The 20845-nt window shown below is 44.6% G+C and overlaps 3 protein-coding genes across 3 annotated transcripts; 2 read left to right on the top strand and 1 right to left on the bottom strand.

Annotated features, from left to right (window-relative positions):
- Nucleotides 1–121: 121 nt before the first annotated feature.
- On the top strand, nucleotides 122–6535 carry dis3 (DIS3 exosome endoribonuclease and 3'-5' exoribonuclease). Its single transcript, XM_076141772.1, has 21 exons — nucleotides 122–636; nucleotides 1028–1185; nucleotides 1282–1478; nucleotides 1589–1662; nucleotides 1778–1942; nucleotides 2145–2309; nucleotides 2678–2791; nucleotides 3146–3283; nucleotides 3422–3568; nucleotides 3686–3802; nucleotides 3894–3995; nucleotides 4132–4196; nucleotides 4320–4404; nucleotides 4507–4634; nucleotides 4715–4801; nucleotides 4883–5039; nucleotides 5181–5395; nucleotides 5485–5653; nucleotides 5747–5905; nucleotides 6004–6126; nucleotides 6265–6535. The coding sequence occupies exons 1-21, from the start codon at nucleotides 418–420 to the stop codon at nucleotides 6331–6333; spliced, it is 2853 nt and encodes a 950-aa protein (XP_075997887.1). The 5' UTR covers nucleotides 122–417; the 3' UTR covers nucleotides 6334–6535.
- A 4331-nt stretch (nucleotides 6536–10866) lies between these two features.
- bora (bora aurora kinase A activator) lies at nucleotides 10867–14981 on the bottom strand. The gene is made up of 12 exons (XM_076141734.1): nucleotides 14897–14981; nucleotides 14497–14651; nucleotides 14260–14366; nucleotides 13930–13975; nucleotides 13760–13838; nucleotides 13480–13524; nucleotides 13331–13387; nucleotides 12945–13222; nucleotides 12670–12832; nucleotides 11962–12530; nucleotides 11723–11860; nucleotides 10867–11623 (listed from the first exon to the last, which is right to left on the bottom strand). Exons 2-12 carry the CDS (start codon nucleotides 14644–14646, stop codon nucleotides 11603–11605), a joined length of 1653 nt encoding a protein of 550 aa, XP_075997849.1. The 5' UTR covers nucleotides 14647–14651; nucleotides 14897–14981; the 3' UTR covers nucleotides 10867–11602.
- A 78-nt stretch (nucleotides 14982–15059) lies between these two features.
- On the top strand, nucleotides 15060–16889 carry mzt1 (mitotic spindle organizing protein 1). The gene is made up of 3 exons (XM_076141716.1): nucleotides 15060–15366; nucleotides 15708–15853; nucleotides 16404–16889. Exons 1-3 carry the CDS (start codon nucleotides 15315–15317, stop codon nucleotides 16425–16427), a joined length of 222 nt encoding a protein of 73 aa, XP_075997831.1. The 5' UTR covers nucleotides 15060–15314; the 3' UTR covers nucleotides 16428–16889.
- The last annotated feature ends 3956 nt before the right edge of the window (nucleotides 16890–20845 follow it).

The following is a 20845-nucleotide window of genomic DNA, read 5'->3' as shown; positions in this document are numbered from 1 at the left end:
CAGTACTTCCTCCAGGTGACAGGGGTCGCTGTCGATGTGGCTACTCCGTATGTAGCTAGTCAAGAGTGCCTTCCTCCGCTTTGTTGTCATGGAAGTGCACCAGTTGGCCGACCAAATATACTGACGGGATTAGAAAATTAATATTGAAAATCACAACAATTTGAAGAGTTTTTGATTTCAGAATTACACATTATTGATGCGAAGTTTACAAATTAACTTTCATTTCACAGACAAACTGCGTTTGGGAAACCAGATCAAAGCGTAAAATCCACAGTGGGGTCAGTTTCTTTAAACTCTGTGTGTGTTGTTTGTCGTACCGCCGTGTTAGTCTACACATGGGCCGCTAACTTCGTAGATGGATCTCAGAGAGCAGGATCAACATCTGAATTGAACATATTGAACCTTTCGATCGTCGTCATGTTGAAGTCTAAAACGTTCGTTAAGAAGACCCGGTCTGGCGGGGTGATGAAGGTGGTGAGGGAACACTATCTCAGAGACGATATCTGGTGCGGGAGCGAAGTTTGCAGTGAATGCAAGCAGGAGTCCCCGAAGCTGCAGAGAGACGCGTGTGTGGAGAGCAACCTGTGCGCCTTCACACACTACCTGATCCCCGACACGAATGTGGTGTTACATCAGGTACATTAGATTATACTGCTTCTATCATTCATGTCATGGTTCCTGCTTGTATCACGCAGTCTAACGTGTTGACACATCGCCGATAGAAGTGTGCGCCCATTGTTATTTTTCTACTTTACAGACTGAAATTGTAATAAGTAATTGGCACAATATCTTTACATTCTTAATAGAATATTCTTTAAACTACTGTAGGTCTATAAAAGCCCAGATCCTCTCCCTGCTCACTTAATTAGGTAAAATCAAGCCAATCCAACTTAACATCCTGGTTACAAATCACCATCTGCATGAGATAACGTCCTAAAAGAAGGAAACAGAGCAGGTTCACCCGGATCAAAGCACGTACGTCTCATCCTCTCATCTGTAATGTTTTTGATTCTCTTCTGCCCTGTAGATCGACGTGTTGGAGGATCCTGTGATTCGTAACGTGATTATCCTCCAGACGGTGCTGCAGGAGGTTCGCCACCGCAGTGCACCGGTCTACAAACGCCTGAAGGACATGATACATGAGGAAGAAAAACACTTCTACACCTTTACCAACGAACACCACAGGTATGATTATGACATACGTGTGTGGTAGACAGACAGACGGATAGATAAAGATAATGGCTCCTAGTATATTCACTAACACAGTCTTCCTCACTGCAGAGACACCTTCATCGAGCGTGAGCCAGGGGAGAGCTCCAATGACCGCAACGATCGGGCCATTCGCGAGGCGGCCAGGTGGTACAGCCGGCACCTGAAGGCGCGTGAGGAGGACGCAGAGGGGCTCAGGGTGGTCCTCCTCACCAACGACCAGGGGAACAAGCAGAAGGCGGCGGAGAGCGGCCTGCTGGTGTACAAATGTAAGAGCAGAGGCCAAGAAAAGGTCACGAAACAAGAGCAGGTTGTTCTAGAAAGCAGCAAAAGCTAATATAGAGGTGATGTCATCCTCTGGTTCATTCATTCATTTCAGGTGAGGAATACATAAAGAGTCTGATAGCCAATCCTGAGCTGGTGGATCGTCTGGCATTGACCAACGACGAGAAGGTAAAGCAGGAGCAGAGAGAGTTTATCCAGAATTTCTTCATCCAAACTCTTCCAAACATATTCCTTGTGTTCTCTCTGTCCGTTCCCGTTCCTTTCTGCGTGTCCGCTGCTCCAGAACGAGGTGACGAGTAAAGTGTTGTTCCCTGAGCACCTGCCTCTGTCCAGGATCCAAACAGGCATCAAGAGCGGCTCCTTCCTCCAGGGCACCTTCAGGGCCAGCAGGGACAACTACCTGGAGGCCACCGTGTTTGTCCAGGGAGAGGGGGAGGACAGCACAGAGGTGTGTGTGTGTGTGTGTGTGTGTGTGTGTGTGTGTGTGTGTGTGTGTGTGTGTGTGTGTGTGTGTGTGTGTGTGTGTGTGTGTGTGTGTGTGTGTGTGTGTGTGTGTGTGTGTGTGTGTGTGTGTGTGTGTGTGTGTGTGTGTGTGTGTGTGTGTGTGTGTGTGTTCTCACCTTTGTCTGTCCCTTCCTGCTCGTTTCCAGGTTCTCATCCAAGGTCTTCAGAACCTGAACAGGGCGGTGTACCAGGATGTGGTCGCCGTGCAGCTGTTGCCACGGGATCAGTGGGTGGCGCCCTCCTCTGTCGTACTGCAGGATGACGGGGGGGCAAAGGACGAAAATACTGAAGAAGATGATGAGGAGAAGGCAGTGAGTTGGGACTTGGCTGCTAAAGATGAACTAGATTTATTGAAGTATAAGTACTGACATCATTGATTCATCATTCCTGGTTTAGATGACAGCAATGTTATAACTTTGCTAGTTTTATAACATCACCGGTGTCGATTTTGGAGTCTGACGCTGTTATAAGCCACATATCTGAGCGTACATTTGACTTCATGTGTGATTGAATGAAACATTTAAAGGAACGCTCCCACGTCTCCTCGTCAGCTGACAGACAGAGCGACACATCCATGCGGAGGAGGAAGATTCTCCTTGGCTGTTTACCATTGAAATGCAACCTTGGCAGCACAGACAAACGACCTAAATTTCCTTTGTGTTCATTTTCCTGTGAGCAGCTGAAGATCTCAGCAGCTGAAGCAGCCAGGAAGCCCACAGGCAGGATAGTGGGAATCATCAAAAGGAACTGGAGGCCATTCTGTGGAATGCTCAACATCTCCCAAATCAAAGAGGTAACGACAAACTGACATTAGGATGAATTAGTTTGTATACTATTGTAGGGCTGATTATTTTTTTAACGATTAATCTACAGATAATTTTTTCGATTAATCTATAGATTATATATAATTATAATATATATTTTTTCCCCCAAAATAAATATCAAACTTATCTCATTAATATTTAAATGTTTTCTCCAATCATCTTCTCTTGACAACACGGTTATGCAAATTGAGGTATTTATGTAATCGAGTAGTCGTTTTACGTCGACCCATCACCCCACCCCTATAGTATTGGCTGAAACTGTGCTGATCATTCCTTTCTCCTTCCACCTTCCTTTCCTGTTTGTGAATTTCTTCTTCTATTAGTCCACGCGGCACCTTTTCACCCCAGCCGATCGCCGCATCCCTCGCATTCGCATCGAGACGCGTCAGGCCTCCACGCTAGCCGGCCAGAGGATCATGGTGGCCATCGACGGCTGGCCCAAAGACTCCAGATACCCAAACGTGAGTGGAGCCTCTCCGGACTGAACTGAACTTGAATTGAATGTGACAGACAGTTGAAATGCTCATGCGTTTCTATGGAGACGAACCAGCCAGAGCACCTTCTCCGTCTCACGATGGGTGTTTACGCCTCTTTGTCAGGGTCACTTTGTGCGCAGTCTGGGCCAAGCAGGGGACAAAGACACGGAGCAGGAGGTCCTGCTGCTGGAGCATGACGTCCCCCACCAGGCCTTCTCTCAGGCTGTGCTCAGCTTCCTTCCCAAGATGCCCTGGGCCATCACGCCAGAGGTAATGACAGGAACCACAGGAGGAGGAGGTGGTGATATGTCAGTGCAGGTATGAGGCTGACAGAGGGTCTATGTAGGTGTAGGTGCATTTTTAACTTGTGTGTGTATGTGTGTGTAGGACATGGCGCAAAGAGAGGACCTGAGACCTCTGTCCGTGTGCAGCGTGGACCCTCCAGGATGTACAGACATAGATGACGCGCTGCACTGCAAAGAGCTGGACAATGGAAACCTTGAAGTAGGAGGAGCATACAGTGCATGAACGTGCGGTTGTGAACACAGAGAATTATGTGCGTCCGACCCTCTAAAGTGTCGTGTGTCTGCTGTAGGTCGGTGTCCACATTGCTGATGTCAGTCACTTCATCAGACCTGGCAACGCGATGGATAAAGAGGCGGCCAACAGAGGGACCACCGTCTACCTGTGTGGCAAAGTGAGAGGAAACACAGCATTGATCTGTGGAGTTGTCTTTAGTCACATTCAAAACTGAAACATTGCTAAAGTAAAAATATTTAGAAAACCCTGTCAAAATAAAACAAGTTACACTTTGTGTCTAATGCTTCTAACAGAGAATAGACATGGTTCCTGAACTGCTCAGCTCCAATCTGTGCTCTCTGCGCTCCAATGTGGAAAGGTGAGATGACACACACACACACACACACACGTCGTTTTTCCTGTTTGAAATTGAATTCTGCCTGTAAATATGAGCACAAAACGTCTCTTTCTGTCTCTGATTCTGTCTCATTTCTGTATCAAGATTGGCGTTCTCGTGTATCTGGGAGATGAACCACAAGGCTGAAATCTTAAAGACCAGGTTCACAAAAAGTATCATCAACTCCAAGGTAACACACACACACACACACACAACACACACACACACACACACACACACATATGTTTACTTCATCTGGACGTGGAACGCTGTGTGTCCTCCTCACTGCCAGGCGTCTCTTACCTACGCCGAGGCCCAGATGAGGATCGACGACTCCACCAAAAATGACGACATCACCCAGAGCCTGCGGGGCCTCAACAAACTCGCCAAAATCCTCAAGAAGCAAAGGATTCAAAAAGGGTGAGGAGCACGGAGCAGTGAGGTCAGATGCACCGGCCGCTGCTCTGGATCGTCTAACCTTCACTCTGCTTTGTCTTCAGCGCGTTGACGCTGTCGTCCTTGGAGGTCCGTTTCCACATGGACAGCGAGACCCATGACCCCATCGACCTCCAGACTAAAGAACTCATGTAGGTGCTCTTCTCCACTGACTTGTCGTGTCGTGCCGAGATCTAGATGCATGTAGATTCAACTTCTCTCTCCTTTGTTAGGGAGACAAACTCTATGGTGGAAGAGTTCATGTTGCTGGCCAATATTTCAGTGGCCAAGAAGATCTACGATGAATTTTCGGACTGCGCCCTGCTGAGGAAACATCCAGCGCCGCCTCCATCCAACTACGACATCCTCATCAAAGCTGCCAAGTCCAAGGTGGGTTCAGTCTCGGTGCTTTACCTGCTCTGTTAGTTAACCTCCTAACGTTGTATAAAACCACCATTCCAACTTCTTCACCTTTGACTGCTGAGTGCAATAAGCACATGTTCATTAGTTGACGTGTCTCTCCTGTATCAGGATGTGGCGATCCACACAGACTCAGCCAAGGCTCTGGCTGATTCTCTGGACGTGGCCAAAGTGGACGGCTTCGCCTACTTCAACACGCTGCTGCGCATCTTGGCCACTCGCTGCATGATGCAGGCTGTGTATTTCTGCTCCGGCATGGACAGCGACTTCCACCACTACGGCCTGGCTTCACCCATTTATACACACTTCACCTCACCTATCAGGAGGTAGGAAACTGACTCAGCCTTTACATTCAATGATCTCAGGCATGTTCAACTTACCACTTAACACAAATATAAACACATTTCTTCCATAGGTACTCTGATATCATAGTTCACCGTCTGCTGGCAGTTGCCATAGCAGCAGACAGCACCTACCCAGACTTGATGGACAAACACAAGCAATCCGCCCTCTGCAACAACCTCAACTACAGACACAAAATGGCTCAGTATGCACAGAGGGCGTCTGTAGCCTTCCACACACAGGTGAACACACACACACACACACACACACCTCTCAGCTGGAGACCCTTCCCGTGGTTCATGATCTGTAACGCCCGCTTCGTCTTGTTTCTCCAGTTGTTCTTCAGGAGCCGAGGCATACTGAACGAGGAGGGATTCATACTGTTTGTGAGGAAGAACGCGATCATCGTCCTCATCCCAAAGTTTGGCATGGAGGGAACCGTCTTCTTTGACACCAAGGGCAAGACTGTCCCGAACCTCATGTTTAACGAGGAGGTAGAGGCGCTTCAAAGAAATCCTTCTCACGTCATTGGATCAGTTCAAAGGTCATTGTGGTCACAGACCTGTGTGTGTGTGTGTGTGTTTGTGCGTAGGGTCCCACCCTGAAAGTAGAGGAGCACACCTTCTGCATATTCGACAAAGTGAAGGTCACCATCACCCTTGACGACTCCAATATTCAGCACCAGAAGATCCGCATGTCCCTGATTGAACCTGTGGTAAGGACTAAACAAAAAAGAATAATAACTGTTTATGTTCGAGATTGAGCTTCAGCTGAAGTTTGAATGAGATGTTTAGTCCTAAAATACACAAAACCCATCCAGAGTGTTTAACAACAAACCTGCTCTGGCTTGTAGATCCCTGGTGTGAGTGTTCCCGCCCCAGATGCTGAGCCACAGGCCAAGAAACCAAAACTGGACCGCTGACATGGAAACCAACACCCAGCAGAAGCTTCTTCTTCCAAATGAAGAAACCCAGACGTCTTTAAGAAGGACATTGGTCTCTTTACTCTGAGTAAAGGCGTCCATTTTTATACATAAGCCACAGTGAAGCTGCTCAGTCTCCTTTGAAAGGCTTCAAACACAAGAGACAGGGACTTTGACATTAAAATACCTGCTTTTTTTTAAACCTAATGGCCACGTTTTGTCTTGATTTAGCACAAATCCTAACCTGGAAAGATTGAACAGAACCATTTGGAATGGCAGTAACGGCACTACTGTGTACACTGAGGTTGCAACACTGAATTTGTGGTGGATGAGATTAAAGATTATCTACCTTTGTTGAACGCACTTATTGGAAGTCGCTTTGGATAAAAGCGTCTGCTAAATGACTGTAATGTAATGTAAGGATGAGTTTGAATCTGATATCACAATATTGAAGTATTCTTCCCACCATAGAATTAACTTGTGTTCATGGGTTTAATCTGTTAAACTATAATTTTCAGAAAAAAAGCATTTTGACCTAAGGACCCTAACCCATATTATCTTGAAGTGAAATTTGTCACAATGATTTCATATGAAAAGACAACAAATGTCCATGACCATGACCTGGGGCCATTGGAGGTTCAAACCGGGTCCCGGTCCTTGGCTGAGTCCAGGGGGGCCTCCTGCCAGCTTGGAGGCGATGGTGGCAGCGTATGAGGGAGGAGGAGACAAAGTGTTGAGCAGTTCCTTCTGCTGGTCGGGGCTGCCCAGCTCGGAGTTTGGTGGAGAGGGCGGCAGGTGGGGCACCTGCTGCTGGAGGAAATGTGAGTGTGCATGTGTGGTGTCATAGGGCTCCGTTTCCCTCACTTTCTCTACAGCCACTAAGCCTTTATACAGCTGGTTTCAAATGCTGAGTGTGTGTGTGTGTGTGTGGTGGATTCCCTTCTTTGTCCAGAAATGTCCCATTAAAAGATGGCGGTGTGTTGGTAAGCACTGTAGCCACAGGAGAAAAGACTGAAAGACCTCAACTGAGAACTGTAGAGCGTTCGAGCCCCCCGGCTGAGTTTAATATGACACCAATAAGAGCACAGGGCTGAAATGATAAAGGTATGTACAGAATGTCTATATTTAAAGCCAAAGGAGTCTCGGCTCGTACAACTCAAAAGGCTAAGGTTCCTGCTGTGTTTGTCTGTAGCTACCAGGATTGGTTAATCTGGAAAGGATGAGGAAGAGGAGTCCTGATAATAAAGACCACTGCCAAGGTTGGAGCAATTTTATTGCAGTCAGTAACAAACAAGTTTAAAACACAAAAGGGCCTGGATCATTAAAGTCCTGAGTAAGAATTAATAACAATTCTCTAATCAACAACAACAAAAAATACCTGTCAGTGGTTGCAACATCAGTGCCAGCTGAGAGGATTTTTTCAAAAGCAGGGCAGTTAGTGAGTCACAAACGAAGTGCATTAAAAGCAAGAAATGTTAATATGATACTGTTCTTGAACCAAAACCTGTAACCAAAACGTTTTTTGTTTCCGTTCTGCACAGACTAACTAAAGGCTTTGGGGGTTGTTAAGTTGTTTACATATTATTTATATTTTCAGTTGTTTTTGTTGTTGAGAATTTTAATTTAATTTTTGTATTATAGTTTTGAGTTAACAGTACTTGTTTGTTTCAATTTGTTTACTGGTTTGTGTGCACTTTTTATTTAAGATTTTTCTGAAAATGATTTTATAATAAAGCATTTTCTATTTAATTATAAACTTTGTCCTATTTCTGTTCCGGGTTTCAACTATTTAATGATAAAAGAGGAAACATCACAAAAAAACACTTAAGGTCATGAAAATTAATTGAGATTTAGCAATTCAATGACGCATCCACCTTATTTATTGAAAAGTATCGGTATCGGCGATACTGGCCCGTATTTACTTGGTATCGGATCGATACCAAAATATGCAGTATCGCACACCACTAACACACACACACACACACACACATCATTGACTTTTGCAGTTAAAGCCTAATGATTTGTCGGCACACTTATGTCATCAACTTTCTGTGCAGTATAGATCTAGATACCTGTTCTCCCTCTCGTACATCTCCCTTGAGGTTCTATGCATGTTGTCAATCCCCGACAGGATTTGAGCTTGATGACCTCCAGCTCATCTCTTAATTTCGCCTCCTGCTGATAAAGTTTCCTGAAATTAAACAACGAGGTCCCCAATGTGAGAGAAGCTGAGGGAGAGGGGCAAACAAAGAGTGAATCAGTGCAAGAATATGTAGACAGAGTTAAGGTAAACACGTTTTGGGACCTGAACGCATCGCCGAGAAAAAGGCAAACTCCGCAGATGTTTGAGGTCGGAGGTGAATGTGGACAATAACAAGTGTGTACATCAGTGATCCCTGTGTGGAACGATGACACGGCACTATTTGATCAGCTCATCTTCAGCTCATCAATCATTCTGCCCCTCCAGGTGTCAAGTCCATACGTAGTTTCAGGTGTATTGATGTCTTCATGTTAAACGTGCAGAATCTGACCTGAACGCCTCTTATTCCTCGTGGGCCTCTCTTTATCTGCCAAACTGTTCTGATTTTAAATGGAAATTGGAGTCTGTCCTTCAGTCTCAAACAAAACCAAAGTCCCTCCATCGTGCCCGGGTACCTTTTACATACAGTATATTACATAGACATAAAACGCAGGTTACACATACAAACACATACATACATATTATGCGTTGTGTTTCGGTTAATGATGAGCTTGTCTCTGGGATGAAGATGCCTCATTGTTCAGCAACAGGAGACATTGTTTCTACCTGATTAAACATCAAAATTCACACCACAATAAGTATTAAACCAAATTATATCTATTCTAAAATTGATTTCCAATGTTTTCCTTCTTTAAAAACACTTCTGTATAAAACAAACCAGACAACCACATAAACCCCCGTGGCCATGAAAGGTACTGCACCGCAAACGTAAAACGAATCAAAGAATAGCATGCTAACTATGCCACGAGTTATAAACACAATCCACAAAATTCGGTCCACCTAAACACAATAAATATCAAATTAAAATGTACATCACTCGGTGAAAACGTGCGTCAAGGGCAAACGAAAATACAAAACCAAATAAAAGTTACAAAAGGATGTAAAACGTCACACAAATACGATCCATAAGTGAAGTTATCTATAATATCGGACAATATGAAACATATTACACATGCAATACAACGAGAATAAGACTTAATGACGTTTATTGCGGACCGAATTTCTGCCAAGCTCACCTGCAACAGGAGGAGACATTATTTCTGCCGCAGGCTACCCACAATGCAACTGACGTACCCTAATTTACACAATATAAATCCTGACATTTTGTCCTCACATTTTGTTTAATTCGGTATTAAAATGGCGATAAGGAAGTCCCGGAACATAACATTAGAATACATACCACGTAATAATGGTGGAATAACCGGGAGCTGTCGGAGGCAGCCGGGAGACTCTTAGCTTCACGGTTCCCGCTCAAAAATGCCTGTAAATCGCCGTCGTTTTGACGAGGCGGGTGTGGAGCTTCTGTGATCACAGCGCATTTCAGGCATTTCAACCGTAACTGGGCCAGGGACTTGGCTATTTTTATTGGGCTTTGTTATTTTTCTACTTTACAGACTGAAATTGTAAAAGTAATTGGCACAACATCTTTACATTTTATATTCTTCAAACTACTGGAAGTCTATAAAAGCCCAGATCCTCTCCCTGCTCACTTTATTAGGTACATCTGTACAATCGAGCCAATCCATATTAACATCCTGGTTACAAATCCTACTGGTAATGTCCAGTTCATCAGGATATTGTGTCAGAAAGGCGGTGACAAGACTGTGATGTTCAGGTAATTGTAACATATCAAGGCAAAACTACAGGAATGATGTAACGTCTCCCACAATTTCCTAAAGAGCTTCACTGGCCCACAAAGTAAAAAGCAAACTCCAGCTCTCACTGCATGAGATAACATCCTAAAAGAAGAAACAGAGCAGGTTCACCCGGACCAAAGCACTTATGTCTCATCCTCTCATCTGTAATGTTTTTCATTCTCTTCTGCCCTGTAGGTCGACGTGTTGGAGGATCCTGTGATCGTAACGTGATAATCCTCTAGACGGTGCTGCAGGAGGTTCGCCACGGCAGTGCACCGTACACTTCACCTATCAGGAGGTATGAAACTGACTAAACCAGGTCAGCCTTTACAGGAAATTATTTCAGGCATGTTCAACTAACAGAATACTGCTGTGGATTTCTTGCATAGGTACTCTGATATCATAGTTGACCATCTGCTGGCAGTTGCCATAGCAGCAGATTGGGATGATTCCATGTTTCAATCTGATATTCCAATATTTAAGGATTCTTCCTGGCATAGAATTAACTTGTTTTCAATCTGTTAAACTCTATAATTTTCAGAAAAAAAGCATTTTGACCCGAGGACCCTCACCCATAATATCTTGAAATGGAATTTGTCCCAATGCTTTAATATGTAAAGATGACAAATGTCCAAGAATTGAGAAATTTAATGCGACAATGATCCAGCCCACAATTAACATACAGGTGTAGAAAAAAAAAAAAAAAAAACCAAATGGCTCAATCAGTGTTAAATTCATTAGTGGCATCATTCAATACACCTGGAATAAATATTCTATCAAAATAAAATCTGCAAATCAACCGAACATTATCATTACTCAAGCTTTCAGTCTCACAAACCTCACGCTAATGAACATCTATGCCGTGAAGCCCAGACAGTAAAATACAGTACGACTCTGACGCCAAACCAAACTGAGCTCATGTCAGTCGTGTCTGCAGCAAATCAAATCCTCAGGCATTCACGTAGAGTTATAGTTGTGCAAGTTCAGTGCAGAAATGACATTGATCTTCCCTCATTGCTTCTAATGAACAGTTGATCATCTGTTTTGGTGTCTTACAGCTGTACAGGTGCACACAGTTTGTTACCTGCAATGAACAAACTGAACCTTGGTGAGCATCTTTTCAACTCGCCTGCTCACCGGTGCTTTAAGTGGATGAGTGAAGAAAGTTGATTGCTTGTCTCCTAAAGGAGACAGAAGCTCTCAAACGAGAGCCTGAAACAGAAAACCACGTGTAGAACCTCAAACACAGTTTAAACCTCACAGAACCTAAACCAACGTGTTTGACATCAAAGCTTCATACATGGTGTAAACCTCTATTTGATAGCAACATAATCATGATAGGCTTCCACTGTTAGATTGTCAGTCAGACGGCTCAGTAATGAGGGTACAACACCTGGAAAACAAGAAATTAGGTTTTAAGTTGATAGGCATTGAGGAAAAAGACACAAAACTGATGAAAGTGAAACCCCTGTGCGTTTATGGAGAACAGTACCTTCACTTTAGAGTTCCTCGTGGGTTGGAAGACGTCCTCCATGTTTGAGGTGAAGGACTCTTTGCTGTGACAGTCTGAGCTGAGGCCATCAACAAGACTGGCAGTGCCTGCTGAGGTCGTGTTGTACCCGCTGTCCACCTGCACACAAAAACAAAGAGCTTTACAAATATCCATAGGCACTTCTAGACTGAGATCTGTATGTGTTAACTTGATGATGGTGATTGCAGGATTCCACAAACCTGCATGCTTGAGTCGCACCGTATGCTGCTTCCCTCTGCCAGAAGAGACAGAAACATCTGAGAGCTTTCTGTTGCCGACACATTGCCCATACGAGAGCTGGTCAGTTGTGCCGGAAGCCCCCCGGCCTCCCCCTCCTCTTCATCCCCGCCTAATCTCATCACCATCCCCGATTCCTCCTCCTCCTCCTCCTCCTCCTCCTCCTCTTGCTCCATTTTGACGGGTTCCTGATCCAAGCCAACTCTCTGGTCGTTGCTTGGGCGAAGATCACGGGACAGGGGCGGTGACGGGTCCACGCAGAAAGAGATCGGCTGATCCTCGGGCACTTGATTATCCTGGAGTTTAGGGTAAAGGATTGGTGAGATGAGGGGAGGGGAGGCCCAGTGCCGGACTCTGGGCCTGGGCTTGGGTCTGACGTTGTGCAGGAGGTCACTGTGGCAGTGGAGCTGATGTAGGGAGCAGCTACGAATAGGAGAGCAGCCCTCTACGTATGGACTCTCGCTGCAGGAATTGGCATCCATGTCTACAGGAGCGCTGTCCGGAGTCAACGCGCTGTGCCTTTTCCTCTCAGCTGCAGGAGGGGTGAGGTCAAGACACAAGACGGGAGATGGGTGAGAAAGACTCAAACACAAGCTGAAAAGTAGTTAGTAGCTATTTTCTACTAAGTGTTTCATCAATTCAGTTGTTTCAAGGTTGTTTGTGACTCCTACCAGAGCCCACGGGTGTGCGTGCGGCAGATAGACCAATAGGAGAAACGACGGGGGAGATGAGGCCAGCGGGAGATGACCTATCAGGGAACAGAGGACTGTCTATGCTGCCAAGACTGCAGTCACGGAAGCCGCCATTCTGGATGGGGCTGGATGAGAACTGACCCTGTGGTAAAGGTAATGGACAAACAAACCTCAGTAAACATGGCTTTCTTTCATCGACACATCAGTAATGATCAGCACCATCATTGCTTCTGTGTCTATGGTAGCAGACTCACTGTAGAGGGGGTCTTAGTGGTCGGGCAGCAGGCCACAGGGGAGGCGAAGTTGGTCAACAGAGCTTCTCCCTCAGTCCCATGGCCTCTTCCTCCGGGTCCCTCTCCCTGGACCAGCGGAGGCCTCTGCTCCTTGCTCTGGCCTCTCTCCGGGCTCGACGGGTTGGAGCTGTCGGAGCCGCTGTAGCTGCCTTGGCCGTCGAGGAAGAGTTTCCGTCTCAGGGAGGATGAGCTGAGGTTTTCCTGGACAGATTCACAAGCCTCATGGTGGTAATATTCACCTGAAGGGGAACAAGGAGGTTGGTGCGGTTTGTAGACGGTAGATAAATGTGTGACTGCAGACTCTTATGGCTGTGATTGTGTTGTGTTTGTATCCATTGGAGGCCTACCCAGTACTTTCTCCAAATCTAAGGTCGCAGGTAATGAAAGAACCGTCTGACAAGCAACTGCAACACATTTAAATAAAGAGAGGGGGACACGTTATTATACAGTTAAGAGAAATATGGAGCAAGGACAGTTAAACATATGAAACACACACCTGTGAGCTTTTCTGGCTCCTCAGCAATCATTGGAGACATTGAACCTAGAAGGACATAAGCCAGTGCATGAAGATCTAAGATACAAGCAAACACTCAGCAGTCAGAAGTGACACACACACACACACACACACACACACACACACACACACACACACACACACACACACACACACACACACACACACACACACACACACACACACACACACACACACACACACACACACACACACACACACACACACACACACACACACACACACCCCTATAATTACTCACTTATTAAATTAATCTGAGTGGTTTTGCGTGTGGCTGATGAGGCCCAGGGCGAGGGCACGATGCCTCCTTTGGTGAAAAACTACATCACAAGACAAGTCACACAATCAATCAAGCATGCAAGTAATAAATGAAGACGTATGAATGTGCTTATCATCCCATCATGACGTTACCTGCTCAATAGCATGCTGACGCTTTTCCTCAATGTCAGAATCCATCCTGGATGATCAGAAGAATGACAAAATGCATTTTTCATGTCAACCAGCTGTCCTGATTCTATACATCCAGGCAGGTTAAAGCATCTGTATTGGGCTACTTTGTTTTACATCATAATCAAGGTACTTCAAATGTATCCTATTTCTATGGTTGAGACAAAACAGAAGAATGCTTTTGTTTTCATAAAACATCAATGTGAGAGTTTGAGAGATTCTGGCTCTCATGCTGCTAACAGACTTATCACCAGGATAAACAGTGTCACTCATATTACCATGACGACTACATACCTTGTTTGGCTGAGGTAAAACGACTGCTGTTGGATTTCCTCTGGGTCGATGTGCACCGGCAGCAGACTGGCCATCTCATCAATAGACCAGTTAAACTTAGGTGGAGTCTACCACACACACACAGAGAGAGAGAGAATTTAACTTCTTTAGACTAGTAAATACAAAATATACCACAGAGTAGAACTGTCTGTCTGTCTGTGTGTGCGTGTGGCGGACGTGTGTGAGCTTCAAACCTACAGCTCTACTGGGCTTGGATTTGAAGATGGAGGGGCTGGGCACCAGGGGCTCCTTCAGGTGCAGGTAGTCATTGGGACTCTCAAAGGGGTTCCGTATGGAGGGTCTGCCAGGAGTCTCTGGTGTGATGTGGATCTCAACATGGTCCCCCATCTTAGCTGACCAGATCAACAACCACAGTCAAGGTTAACAGAGAAAACCGAAGAATAACAACACTCAGACAGAATTTCAAACCGGATCCCGCTGAACCTTTTGTAGCCTGAAGGGAAATCCTACTTTTAGTTTGAGGCATATTTGTACCGAGTCAGCGCTCGAAGGAAACGTTCGTACATTTCCTCTTCATCTTTAACAATCGTACTATTTAAGTTAAGTAGCTAAATGTAACGATCGTGTCGATACTTACTGCTGTGGAGGATCCGCGTCTTAGACACAGTTAAAGCAGTCTAACATTGAAGAGTCGAGCCAGGGTTCAAACGCTTATTTCAATTTACCCCTTACGCCTCGCCAGCCAATAGGAATCTAGAGGAAGTGCCTGCGAACCAATCAAAGAGTTTCTGTGTCGTCATTTCCGCCAATAGCCCACCCCACTCCGTTGCTAAGCTAGTTGTTAGTTCTGTATTGCAATGTTTACCTAATTGTAAATACAAAGCGAAGCTGGCACACAAACGATGTGTTTTGTAAATTGTAGGCGACATAAACGAAACGAGTAAAGTACCATTTAGCTTTAGGGGCGATGTGCTAATCTGGTATTGGGGCGGAAGTTCCGTTGAATATCGGTTGTTAGCAAGATATTAGCAAGTGCGGCTAACGGTGTCAACATCATGGCGAGCGCCGCTAACGCCAACATGAACGCGGTGCGAGAGACGATGGACGGTAAGACGGTTTACTATAATACATGTATGACACTGCAGTGTGTGTGTGAGAATACATATGTCGGCCATGATGTGAAAATTGACAATTAAGTCATCCATTTGTTGTCAGAGCAAAAACTCTGGACACACAGTGATGTCCAGTAATCAAGATTATATGAACATGTGTGTGACAGGTCAAATATCAATCGTATTAGATTTGTCAAGTCATGAACCTGAGTGCAGTGTTATTGTGAAGCCCCCATCATAGTGTTTATTCCCCTCTTAAAGCTCTAAGGCAGAGCTTTGTCAGGCATTGTCATTGGACAGTAAGGATGTTAACCAGCAACCTTTTTCCTGTTGCAGTGCTGCTGGAGATCTCCAGGTTGCTGAACACGGGTTTGGACATGGAGTCTCTGTCCATCTGTGTGCGGCTGTGCGAGCAAGGCATCAACCCAGAGGCCCTGAGTGCAGTGATCAAAGAGCTTAGGAAGGCATCAGAGTCGCTCAAGGTACTAGCACACACACGCACACACGTAAAATCATATCAAATATCTGTAGAAACTTCTCAAACGCTCATGTGCTACAATTTGCCTCTCTACGATCATCCACCGTTCCTTATACTGATGGTATAAGGTTCCCAAAACCGTTTGTTATTGGAATCTTTTATATCCAGCGTAATTCAGACTGCAAACTTGATTTCCTTCATCAACAAGGAAACTACAGACTTGATCAAAGTGAGTTCCAGCCTACATGAGTAGTGTTCTGGTCACCTTGAATGTTTCCTGTAACCTGGCACATTGTTTCCATTTGTTGTGAAATGTTCAGTGACATTTTTTATTTGCTTTATTAGAACAATTGGTAATAGAGGAATGATTGTCCTGAAAGTGAACAAAGCCAGGAAACGTTCATAATGTGAAACTCTAATACTCTTTGTGTTCTGCACATCAGTCAAACTCTGGGGCAAACTTGCTCCTCTGAAGCACATTTGATTCTGTCCACAAAGCAGGTGTGGAATAATGACAGGACATGGGCTCATGAATAAATATATTTATATTTCAGACATCTGAAAACGCCGCTAACTGAAGATGACTGCAGATGTAATCAGCTCAGCTCAGCTCAGCCCAGCTCAGCTCAGCTCCGCTCCTTAAATGGGATCAGATCCTGTGACTGGACTGGTACCCACAGATGGTGGCATTGAGGGCCAGAGAGCTCTCAGCCTGTCCCATCCTTCTCTCTAACATGTTCCTCTGCTGTGCTTTCACTTGAGTTTGCACAGGTTTGATCCTCAAATCCTCCTCTATGCCTCTAATTCACTTCATTTGTCATCACATTATTATTAACATCCAGCCTTAACAGCACAGCTCTGTTTACGTTCTGACAGTTCACTTGTGCTTGCACTTGTTTGGCTCCTTTTATATAGAATGGTAGTTTTTAAAAACATCACCTGTATTTTGATTAAAAAATTCGAATTTTGTTAACATGTTCTCCACTTTTCCTTCTGTCCATTTCCATTTGTCAATCGTCTCTGTGAACATCAGTGCTGAAGTGTACATTAAAAGAGTGATACCGTGAACAGCCACCAGGTGGTGTTGTGCCTTTCTTAATCCACTCTACCGCACATCTATTTAAAGGATCCAACAATGTTCATCCCAAAGCTTCCTTTTACCTCATTCCTCTGTTTCAGTACATTTATACAAAACTGTGCTAAAGTCTCATGTTAGAATTGTGCCATCTCAAGTTACTTTAAAAAATAATGACATGTCTCTATATAAAAAAGAATATAAATAAAGGACAGTAAATTGTTACAAACTAAGTGTAACAAAACAGCTTAAACAGAATGTAAATTGTGAAGTCTTGTGAGAATGGAGTGGTGTGATGTATTGATTGCAGCAGGTTTGCTGTGATTAGGAGCTGGACTCTGGCGAGCTTGTGACAAAGGAAACGCTCCCTTCCTGTAGGTGAAACGGACAAAGGTGCTGTCAGGACATTAACACAATAAGAGATTGTGCAGAGGTGAGCGAACCCACAGCCAAACATACTGTACCAAAAACACCAGGTCAAAGGTCATTCTTATAGCAGAAAGTGTAGCACTTTGTGTGTTTGTGTGTGTGTGTGTGTGTTAGTATGCATGCTCTCACCACAAAGAGGCTTTTGGGTTCTTTTAAAGCAAAGTTGACAAAAAAGCGTGTCTTTGATCAACCAGAATTGAAGCTGCTGTCATGGTGAATCTAACCAAACGGAGCATTGTTTTGTTTCTCCGCTGTCTGTGAAATGGCTCAATTCATCTTCTAGACGAGCGAAAATGCTGAGAGCACAGAACATTCCTCCACAGGCCAATATACGGGCCAGGAGCGGAGCCCCTCATCTGTGAGGTTGTGTATTAGCAGCTTGCTCGTGTGTTCCTCTGTGTGCGAGTTTAGGCGTTCACAGGGTGGCGTTGATGTCTACAAATAAGTACCCACCCCCCCTAAGCTGTCTGACAGTGTAACGTCTCACCCCTCACAGGCGAGTGTGTGTGTGTAAGCATTTCTGTCTTTTTCTGCTTTGTCTCACCATCTTGGCTGACAGGCAGTGAGTCTAAATCCGCACTGGTCCTTTGATCTCTTTACACAGTATCTCTCTGTTCCTCAATACCGGCATCATGTTAGCCAAGTATGAGAGGCATACAGATACGGTGCAGTGGCTCTACTCGATAGCCCATGAGCCTGAACAACCCCCCCTGGCCTGTGTGTGTGTGTGTGGGGCGGGGATGGCGAGATGTTGACGGAGGGAGACCTACATTAAAAAACCTTTCTTTTACAAAGGAAAGAGTTATGCATGGTTGATTGGCTACTGTGGGCGTGGGATTCAGGATGCACTGCTATTTGATGTGTTTGAAGGGTTTCTCCTTATCCAAGCCAGCTACTTTGATCTCTGTGCAACAAAATATTCCCAAATCCCATAGTCCTGACTGAGAGATTAGCGTCCATACATATGCATAATCATCCAAGCAAACAGCGTTGAACTAGGGCAGCGGTCAGGCCACATGACTGTATTAACTTAAAGAAGCAAGCAGGACGTTATTTTAAAACTACTCAAGATGCTGTCTGATAATTAAACAAGCTCCTGATTGTTTTCCCCGCGAATTAGGCCAGTGGTTAACAGATTGTTTTGAACCAAGTATAACAAACCCAAACATCTAAGTACGACCACGCTAACAAGCCGACAGGTCGACCGCATCAGCGTGAAAGGTTAGGAAGGATGAAGCTCGTTAGACTCGGGAATAATTTGCCACGATGAGAGAATTTCCATAGATGTCGATTGCTCCTTTCGATTCTCTCCACGATACCTCAGTTTGAGAACCACTCGCACCTCTGCTACACCACAGTAATGTTTCAGCTGTTGGAATCCACCATCTGTTATCCTGCAGTGGATACAGAGAAACACTCTGCACGGCCCCGAGAAAACCGACGATTAGATTACGCTAAAGACATCACACTGGCACTGAAATGGTTAATATATATTTCTGTAACTGATCCTGGCACCAGCCCTCTGTAATTCTCTTCCACAATATGAGGCTTCACTAGTGTTTGCCCTAAGAGGAGTTCAGTGACCTTGTTAGAGCTCGGTGCTGTATAACTCTTCACTAAATACACGACGCACTTACACTTTACACCATAAGACTATTTAGATCCCAATTAAATTCATAGCAAGGAAACTGGATCATAAACTCTCCAAAGGATCGTTAACAGCCATTAGACAGGATAATGGCATAGCAATCAAAATATGTTTAAATAAAAAAAAAAAAAACTTCCAAAGTCTTTGGAAGTCTTTGTTGTTTTTGGAGATTTTCCAAGCTGATTAATGTGGAATTGATTGATTTACAGTTGTAATTAGTTGCATTTTGCATAGATGCATAATAATCATAGATTTGCTTGCTTGTTTTTAAAGAAGTAATTGGTTTAATTAACAAAAGCAATTAATTGAATAACAATTAAGCAAGTTAGCCCTGACATGGAGGCTGTGTGTGTGTGAACTCCCTGGTGTTTTCCCCATAATGAGAATGAATCCACCTTTTATCAGATTGGAATTTTGTGTGTTGGACTATGTAATGACTAATATCATATTGGGCTTATTAGTTTATTCCAGCGGCTCACCGATGCGTTAAGCTGGTATTGAACACGGTGTGTTTAACAGGTAGGCACCATATGCTGTCTTAATCAGACACTGGAACTGCATTTGGTTGTTAAATTGTCTTCTAATAAAAGCAGGTAGTAAAACAACTTGAGCTAATTCAATTCCAGACGAGTCGGGGTGAAGTGAACAGCTGTTCATATTTGTTGAATTGTTTTAACCTTCTCTCTCATTTCAACAGCTTGTTTGTTCCTCAACTTTTCTTGTTGAAAATAGAGATGGAGGGTGGACGAGCTGTCCACTCTGCTTAAAAGAAGACAATACCAGGCATATTGTAGTGACAGCTTGCATTGTGTGTGTGTGTGTGTGTGTAAGAGAGTGTGTGTAAGGCAGAGAGAGAGAGAGAGACAGGAGAAAGAGCATCTGTGTGTATGTTAGAAAAACAAAAAAAATATAGACGTGTGTGTGTGTGTGCGCGTGTGTGTGTGCGTGTGTGTTACAGTGACAGCTTGTATTCTCCGTGATTAATGATGTGCTGTGTGACTTGATAAGTGCTGCGGAGGACCAACGCTTGTTTCAATTAGACCTTGTGAAGGTCGTGATGCCGCGCCGGCCTCTCATTATCATTTCCATAATCAATCCACATTATCATAGAGGAATGTGGAATGGATGTGTGATATCTTGGTCACACACACACAGAGACACCTAATCACATACCAAAACACAATGACACACTCTCTCACTCACAGGAACACACGCACACACACACACACACACACACACGCCCTTCGCTCCAAGATGATTTGAATCATAACAGTTGCTGTCGGAACTGATTGTCTGTTCAGATTAAGTGTGTGTGTCTGAGAATTAAGCGGCGTTGATGGTGCTGGCATTTGAGATCCTCTCCACAGACACAAATGCCAAAACATCACTCTGCCACCCCCCTCATTCTTCCTGTCACACACAACCACATGCATACAAACACACACACACACATCCAGGACCCAGGGGCATTTTTAATAGAGGAGAAGTGATTTGTATGTTTTTACTCGTCTAATGAGAGCAGATTGAGTGGTATTTACACTTCATGGGCTGATCTAACCACCTACACACTCCCTCATGCCTCTGCACAGCGGCCAAAGCAGACACAAGGAAGGGAACAGAGCTTTGGCTTTCAAACACCGACTTCACGTGAACATGATGTCTCCTTGACTCTCAGTGAAGATTCATTGGTGAAATTGGGAAAATCTGGTTTCCATGGTGAAAGATGAGTCCCAGATTGAAATCCTGGGTGTGGGATCTGCCTCCCCGCTGGATCACTTTACTTTATTCAGTCACAGAGCCGCCCAGATTGGAATCTTGTTTCGTACAGACACACAAGTGTGGAA

Source organism: Genypterus blacodes, unplaced genomic scaffold (genome assembly GCF_046128005.1).
Source record: "Genypterus blacodes isolate CSIRO-AG114 ecotype Tasmania unplaced genomic scaffold, CSIRO-AGI_Gbla_v1 ptg000020l_1, whole genome shotgun sequence".
Classification (NCBI taxonomy): domain Eukaryota; kingdom Metazoa; phylum Chordata; class Actinopteri; order Ophidiiformes; family Ophidiidae; genus Genypterus; species Genypterus blacodes.
The sequence above is the reverse complement of the archived record's forward strand: the minus strand, read 5'-3'. Positions and strand labels throughout refer to the sequence as shown.

What these genes read in the sequence shown, in the direction of transcription:
- dis3 (XM_076141772.1), top strand. Translation starts at nt 418, where the DNA reads ATGTTGAAGTCTAAAACGTTCGTTAAGAAGACCCGGTCTGGCGGGGTG. An exon ending in TTTACCAACGAACACCACAG is followed by an intron (nt 1,186 to 1,281) that starts GTATGATTATGA and finishes TCCTCACTGCAG; the next exon opens with AGACACCTTCATCGAGCGTG. An exon ending in CTGTAGCCTTCCACACACAG is followed by an intron (nt 5,654 to 5,746) that starts GTGAACACACAC and finishes TTGTTTCTCCAG; the next exon opens with TTGTTCTTCAGGAGCCGAGG.
- bora (XM_076141734.1), bottom strand. Translation starts at nt 14,646, where the DNA reads ATGGGGGACCATGTTGAGATCCACATCACACCAGAGACTCCTGGCAGA. An exon ending in AGATTTGGAGAAAGTACTGG is followed by an intron (nt 13,223 to 13,330) that starts GTAGGCCTCCAA and finishes GTTCCCCTTCAG; the next exon opens with GTGAATATTACCACCATGAG. An exon ending in CCACTAAGACCCCCTCTACA is followed by an intron (nt 12,833 to 12,944) that starts GTGAGTCTGCTA and finishes CCTTTACCACAG; the next exon opens with GGTCAGTTCTCATCCAGCCC.
- mzt1 (XM_076141716.1), top strand. Translation starts at nt 15,315, where the DNA reads ATGGCGAGCGCCGCTAACGCCAACATGAACGCGGTGCGAGAGACGATG. An exon ending in GGTGCGAGAGACGATGGACG is followed by an intron (nt 15,367 to 15,707) that starts GTAAGACGGTTT and finishes TTCCTGTTGCAG; the next exon opens with TGCTGCTGGAGATCTCCAGG. An exon ending in AGGCATCAGAGTCGCTCAAG is followed by an intron (nt 15,854 to 16,403) that starts GTACTAGCACAC and finishes TTTATATTTCAG; the next exon opens with ACATCTGAAAACGCCGCTAA.